This window comes from Limulus polyphemus, unplaced genomic scaffold, assembly GCF_000517525.1.
Source record: "Limulus polyphemus unplaced genomic scaffold, Limulus_polyphemus-2.1.2 Scaffold355, whole genome shotgun sequence".
Classification (NCBI taxonomy): domain Eukaryota; kingdom Metazoa; phylum Arthropoda; class Merostomata; order Xiphosura; family Limulidae; genus Limulus; species Limulus polyphemus.
In genome coordinates this window covers 187643-195783 of record NW_013665965.1, presented here as the reverse complement: position 1 = coordinate 195783, position 8141 = coordinate 187643, and the positions used below count along the sequence as shown (strand labels likewise).

Below are 8141 nucleotides of genomic sequence, written 5' to 3'. Positions count from 1 at the left end.
GGTGAACTAGAGAAAGACCAACAAATTAAAAGAAGGCACAGGAAATTACAAATCGAAATTCTCTCTAGAATGTCCAGAATCACCCTCTATTGCAACCTCAGAGCCCCCTGGAGAAATACCACGGAACCGAATATATGTCTCCATCTCACTACGAATAACATCACTGACAGTCTCAACTGAGAGTGATTCCCCCAGGTTGTTGTTCGATGCTAGATATCAAAGATGGACTAGGAGAGACCTTATTTGCCTCTGTTTCAGAAATAATAACCTGGGAAATTGGCTTGCCAATCAAAATTTTTTTTAACAAAAACCAACTAGGTGACACTGAGAATGCTCAAATTATCTCTAACGATCGCAGTACGAAGAAACCCATCATTGAATGCTTTTTCGAGAAAACGTGATAACATTATCTGAAAGAAGTGTTTTTATATAGTACTCAGATAGAGGGCATATTGACAGAGGTGGAAAATGTCACAAGAAAATATTGTCAAGGACAATTAAATGGGGTATAAAAGACTGGAGCAAGTGAGAAAAAAATCAGACCTATTCTTAGATGGGCAAAGGAAGGAACAGTAGCAGTTGAGTAATAGCTGTAGTGTGAGAGGAGGTAAGTATGTATTAGAATGTATGATTAATGTTTCAAGTGGATTTTCAAATAGCTAGCAGATTGTTTCTAGAGAAGCAGGAAAAATATTATGAATAATAGGGAAATATCATCTTTTGTTATTAATACATTTCTGATAACAGAAAATGTAGAGAAGACACTAGTGTAAACATAAAATTGCTTTGTTTTGTTACTGAAATAAATTCACACAAAGAATGTCCTTTGAAAACAGAATAAACTTTATTTTTATACTACTATGACTTTACCAACAATTTTGCTATAAAATTTAAAGCTGGGAAATTAATGGAATTTTTCTAACTGTTAATCATTGGGATCATTAATCCATGATAATTTTCACATAAGACTTGGATAGTTGGAATAATTTAAATTGTAATAATTAAGTTGAACAACCTTGAATTAATTGAAAATAATAATGATAAATCATAAGGGCAATATTTCATTGACTTGGATAGTTGTAATGATCAAAAATTGTAATAATCAAAAACAATTAAATTAGCTGATTAGTTTCATGATGTTAATCAATTTAATCATAACTGACAATTAACTGGTTATTTTATGTGTTACAAATGGATGTAATTGGTACTCACAGGTAATCAATTTTACCAAGTTAATCACCCAGCTCTAATCAAAGTGTCTTGCCAATCAAACGTATATGCATGAAGATAAGAAAAATAAACAAAATTTTACTGACCAATGGGAGGTTTCTTTCTAAGAACAACTTTGGATGAACTCTGAGAGATGAATGGTTGATCAGATGTTGCTCTGTCATCATCTTCATGTATTATGTCTTTCATTTTAGCTATGTCATCTATATTGGTTCAAACAAGTCATAAACATAAATAAGACAATGTATTTATAAAATACAAGTACGTATATGCTGTAGAAGCATAAAATATTGTACTAAATCAAGAATGTAACACTGTAAGGTAATCTTTTGGTTCTTTATGAAAATAAAATGGTTACTTAAAAACATAACCAAAAATATGTATACACAAATAAATATATATAATACATCAAAAACACAATTCTTACTTGTATTTTGAAAGCACGATTTAGCTTGTAACTAACTTGAACATCATGTTGTAATTATTCAAGGTACTATAAAACATGTATGCATCTTGAAATTTTTTTAAGTGTATTTTGTAATTATAAAAAAGTTACATACTTAAACTTCCATCACCTCACCTTGGCACTTACAAAATATCATTCTAACATTAGCACTGTTCTGCCAAAATTCAAAAACACCTGAGAAAAGGTGGGTAAGAGAAGCAATTTGTAACATAAATTAACTGACTTTTCAGTGATTTGAATATTAAATATATAGTTTAGATTTAAACCTTATCAAAATGGGTTCTTAAAAGTGAAGTAAAATCTAAATCAGAAACACACTATATGTTATTCAAAGAATTTTATTTATGTACCTGCAAAAATAAGCCTGTACATTTTTTCATTTATATTCTTAAGCTAGTCAAGTACTTCACTGCAATTGATAATTTCTATTAATAGTTTATGGAACATTACCATTGAGTTCTAGGCCTGATATACTAAAGTTACAACATTTCTGGTTAACTGAAAATATAAAACTTTGATAACCTTTGTACAATATTATTAAAGGGTAGAAATATGAACTTGTACAATTCTTATTCAAATCCTATTAGAAATAATGTTATATATATAGATACCATACCATGCCATTAAACCATCACATTTCCAATACTTCTTACAGGTGACAGAAGTATCCAACTAAATTACAAAATTTTAAGAGACTATTAATCCTAATTTCTGATCAAAGCAAGCTGCTTACCAAGTGTTACGCTAAAAATCAACCTGGTAGTGGGTATAGCTAACTAAATATATTTTTCATATGTTCCTATACAGGTTAAAAGACTTTGTTTTGTGTTAAGTACCCTCACTGTTATCAACATTTTCTACCACAAACTAATATCTCATGAGGTTCCATCAGCTTATGAGACTTCAGTTAGTCATAGGTTTACATACTAAGCTAGCAATGCAAAACAAGTCTATGTAATAGAAGTATAATGATAAAAAATGTAAAATTATAACATAAATATTTTAAATGTTCTAACCTGAAATGAAAGTTTACATGAAAGAAATAATAGAGTATACCTTAAACCCAAGCACCAGCTGTAAGCTTCGAGTACTGTCATAAAATTAATGTTCATTGAATAACATAACATCATTGTAACAGTGTATAAACAAAACTTTCCACAATCATTCCTAACAACTTCTTGTGACCAATGAAAACCCATTAAAAAGTTACAACAGTGTAACTTTAGAGGAGCCTAACATCTGAGATAAATTGCTACAACATGTTACTGCTTAGATTTGGAGTCAAGTAACAGAACATTACCTGTAGCATAGCCAAAAAACTAATGTATATGAAGATACAAAATAAAATATAAAATGAAAACCTGAATCATACAATAAATAGCTACAGTAATGGAACTCTAAGTAAAATAATGAGAAAGAAAAACAATATGTTAAGCATACTACGAGGTGTTAATAACACAACCAATTCAACTTTAACTTCTGTCACTTAAAACAAACATATAGAGCAGGCAAAAGGAAATAATAATTAAAGTTAAGTATTGTGTAAAAGCTGAAAAGCAAATGAAATATAATTAAAGAAAATTCAATAATAATAATAATTACTTAGAAAGTTACAAGAGAAAATATGGCAAAGGAAGTGATTAGCAAAAACTAGTGACAGTGTATAAGTATATACAGAACTGTTATATAACTAGTATCAACTATACATAAGATCTTAAACTAAAGAAGATAAGACCAACTGTGGTCAATACAATGAAGTGGTTCATCATTACCCTAAATAATTTCCAAAAGAATTAAAGTGTAGATGTGAAAGTCTTGAAAAGGTCATGATATTATGTAACACTTCTAAACCCTTCACCAACAGCAAGAATACTGTTGAATTTCCCATGAAAGATACTTTTTAATTTTAACAATAGGCAGACTAACGTGTCAGAGTTCCAAAATATGCAAAGACCCAATGAGTAACCAACATTGTAGTCGCAGGAAAGGAATTCACTCTTCACTAATAGTTACACACATACTATTCTGAACACCAATATCTAGTCAAGGAAATTGTATGTAATAAATAACAAGTCAATAAGATAGAGGCATATGCTATTTTACTGATTCATAAACATCTCTGTATATGAAGTGTTCCTAAATGTAAAATACTAAAACTGACACCAAAGTTTCTTCAATTAGACTTATAACAAAAAAAAACAACAACTAAAGAATAGTAATTATTAATATAAAGTATAAAGTACTGCAGAAGTTCCTGAATAATGAAATAGAATATAAATATAGATAGAATAAAAACTTAAAAAGATTAGTTCTCTAAGAAGAATACTGTATACTTTAATATTGTGGTTAGTTGTTGCTCATTGTAAAATCTGCATAGAAACAACAAACTAATATCAATTAAGCTGAATCGTTAAAAAATTTAAGTGGTTTAAAAAGAACAGAAGATATTGTTAAAACATCTATTGATGATCCAGATAAAGTCATATATAACTTATCTCAGTATAAACTTACAAAAATACATGATTAAAATTTTCAGTTGCACCGAAAAGTTTGATTATTGTAATAGGTTGTGTTGCTAGGGGCACAAAATTAGCACTTAGTCTGAGAAATCTGTTTTTTGTTAACATGAAAAACAATAATTGAATAGCTATTCTGAGGGTTTTAAACATGTCAGATATCATAAGTATGTTGAGGATCACTTTGTTATATCTTAAGAAAAAACATATGGATTATTTTTTATTTGAATATCTAGATAAACAGCATCCTTGTATTAAATTTACAATTGAATAAAACAATATTTTATCCACACATTAATAACACAGGAGATCATTTCAAAATAGGAGTATATCATTAACTAAGTAAGGTACACAGGATTGTATAGTCATGTTGACAGTATTATACTTTTGAAATGTAACACCAATTTGATAAGTTTCTTATTTTACAGAGCTTATAGTACTGCAATAACTATTATTACTTTCATAAAAGGACAAAAAGTGTGAACAATATTATATTAAGAAATGTTTTTTACACCACTCACAAAGTGTGTTTTGATGTGTACAAACTGTCATTTTATGCCAGTCTTCCATTTAAGAGTAAAAACAGCTACTTGCTGAAAAATAAAATCAAATATGTCTTGAAATTAAATTATTCACTAATTTCAGTGTATATAGCCTCAAAGTCAGTATTGAGAAAATTTTCATGATAACAGACAAAATAAATAAACTTCATTGATATGTTTGTTCTTGATGTGAACTAAATTATGTGGGATCAATCACATATTGTTTAGAATGGTGTAAATGAGCATCTGAAGTCTAGTTGTGGTAATTCTTCAAACATTTACAAACATATGGTTCAAGAATATGATGGAACTGCTGGTGAAAACAACTTTACCATGGTAACTAGTTCCAACAGCAAACAACATGTCAGAATGAAAGAAACTCTGCCAATTAAAAACTCTAGCCTAAAGTAAACTCTAGCCTAAAGTAAACTCAATTTTGTTAGCAATAAAAATTCTGTTTCTTGAAATCTTGAAACTTTTTGAGAATTTCACCTGAAGATGGTTCCAGTGAGTGTTGAAATTTAATAATCATGAACTATGTATGGAAATAAATACATATCTGTTACTCAGATCTGTTAATCTAATGGCAACACAGTTCATGCGGCCAACAATTAATTTGTAATTACGTCTGTAACTCATTTCAAACAGTTAATAGTTCATTTGCAATTACATGTCTGTAAACGAGTTATATAGCTATCAACTCACCTATCACAATTAACTGCAACAGTTCATCTACATACGAGTTATTTGTAATTGTGTCTGTAACACAGTTCACACAGCTAACAAATCATTAATCACTACATTTGTATCAAACACTTCAAATGGCCAACAACTTGTTTTCTGTCCAGATTAATGTTGATTTTTACATACATGTTATTGATGAGATAATTCAAAACATACATAAAATACAGATGAAGTTTATGTCAGTCTGCATATTTTCAATAAAATGCCGACTATAGATATACAAAATTATAATTTAATGAATTAAAAAGGATCAACTAAGTTTTTCTCATAAATGTTTCTAATAAATATCACAGGCAAAAAACTTTATTAAGCAGCTTTGACTAAATACAGAAGATTTCTTTTCTTATAATTTACATTTCTTTCCCTAATATAAGTAATTACTAAGTTTGATATTAATTTATAGCAATAAGAAAATACAAACAAGAGTTATCAAAGTATAATGATTTTTTTTTATTTCAACTGTTGAGATGTTTTTCTTTTTAAATACACAATTTTTATTCTAAAAATGTGCATTATAATCATAATTTAATAAAACAGCTTAAAGAAATAAAAATTTGAAAATAAAGACCAAAAAATACATAAAGAGAGCTTTCATTTTCTATAGCAAAATGTAAAATTAAAAAAAAATTAGCTTACAACAATGTTGCTTTACATTTACCTTACATAATAAGTTTTACAAAATTATACAATAGCTTAGATAGATTCAGGGCTTACCGTACACTGTTAACTGTTGTTCTTTTTCTTTAATGATAGAAACTGGAGTATCTAGACGAGAAGGCAATTTTTTCTGAGAAAATTCTCTAAATCCCGTCCATGTTGTAGGATGGCATTTTAGGCCTACAATTTGGTGATGAGGCTTTGGTAATGCTCGATGGTTAAAGCTTGATGGAGATGCTGTTTCACTATCACTCATTACCTCTCTCCCCTGAAATTTTCCAGCTCTCAGAGTCATGATAGGATGATGAGGAGACATCTTAGCCAACTCACTTCTGTGAATATTGATGCGCTCTAGTTGCCTGGCTAAAAGATAACTCGGTTCAAACTGATGGCATCTCTGGTCTATCAGGTGAAATGAGGAAACATGTTGGGACCTAGTAACATCAGGAGTCAAACTACGACTGGAGGGCTCACTCAGTGTATCTACGATTTCTTCTGAACCGTGACGTCCATAGGGACAACACTGCTGTAAGATGGGATAACGAATAGTACTGAGAACTGACCCATCATTCCTTTCTCCTTCCAGAGTTATGAGACTATGACTTTTAATACCTTTAAACATGTGCTTGTCTACTACTCCTCTGTGTAATTCATTCATCGTGTCTTGCCCTTCTTTTCTACTTTTTGTTTGGGGTGCAAGAGACTGTTGAAAACTAGAATCAGTAACCTGCAGACTCTGAATATCTGTATAACTGTAAGCAAACCTATCAGATTCATTGCTTGTGAGTCTAAAAGGAGATTCTTGTTTTTTTCCAAAATCAAAATGAAGAGGAACTTCTTGATAAAAATTAAAAGAACCATTCACATGATCTTCTGCATCAATCAAGTTTACAGGGTTTTTGTTGGCTTCTGATATTTTATGTGAATTATTTACAGTTGATGAGAGAGTTGATTCTGTTACTTTGATATGGCTGTATCCATGCTGCTTAGCAGCATCCCTGCCTCCATGAGATGCATCCTCACTTTCAACTTCACATGTATTAGTTGCAAAGTCTTGGTATTGAAACTTCCTAATCTTGTCTGTTGGTTCTTTTAAACAAAATTCATCCCTTTTAAATTGTTCTTCATATTCTATGTTGTCTCCAATTTCAAGTATGATTTCCTGGTTGCCGGAGCTGTTATCGTTCCCAGAAGTAATCCTTTCTACAGGCTGGTAAGCTGAATTGGAAAAATACTGAAAATAAAAATAAATACAGTCATTCAAACATGCTCAAGTTGTTTTTCTTTTTTTGAACAGTTTTATAAACTAAGTTATCTCCCCAAACATTAATGTTTTAATCTTTAAGAACCAAAACAAATTTCTTAAATTTCATGAGAACATGTTAACGTAAGAAAAGTTAGGTCACTCCTAAGTCTGACAATATACAGATATACACTTAAGAGATAATTATATATATTCTTTTCACATTTGATAATGATTATTTGTAAAAGCCCCCCAGTAGCACGGCAGTATGTCTGCGGACTTAGAAAGCTGGAAACAGGGTTTCGATACCTGTGTAGGTCAGAGCATAGAAAGACCATTGTGTTGCTTTGTGCTAACTTCAAACAATATTGTAACAAAAAGGACTAGGTACTTGGAAACTAACCAAATATTAACAGAACAATGAATTCCACATAATAAATCTTTTCAGTCTTTACAAAAACACTTATACAGTAGTCCCTCTTAGATACAACTGACCTATCTGACATGATAAAAAAGTCGCATCTGACAGGAATTCATTACTCAAAGGATCAATAACCAGATAATGAACGACTGAGTTCAAGCTGTGCCAGTTGCTATTCCCAGGGGTTGGGCATAAAGGTTTATATACTATATAGGTAGTCAGATAATGTAGCAAATTGGTACACTGTATAATAACAGTTATGATGGATAACAGTTCAATAAAGATAACTTTAAAATAATTTATTCATCAATCCCATTTATTT

At 30.2% G+C, this 8141-nt stretch overlaps 1 protein-coding gene across 4 annotated transcripts in view; it reads right to left on the bottom strand.

The window, feature by feature from the left end:
• Positions 1-8141, bottom strand: part of LOC106457641 — an 80316-nt gene that overhangs the window by 41194 nt on the left and 30981 nt on the right. For all 4 annotated transcript variants that reach the window (XM_022383640.1, XM_022383638.1, XM_022383639.1 and 1 more), the window contains 2 exons: positions 6213-7389; positions 1317-1433 (listed from right to left, as the gene is read on the bottom strand). In XM_022383640.1, the coding sequence (XP_022239348.1) occupies positions 1317-1433; positions 6213-7389 (1294 nt within the window). The remainder of the gene's footprint in view (positions 1-1316; positions 1434-6212; positions 7390-8141) is intronic.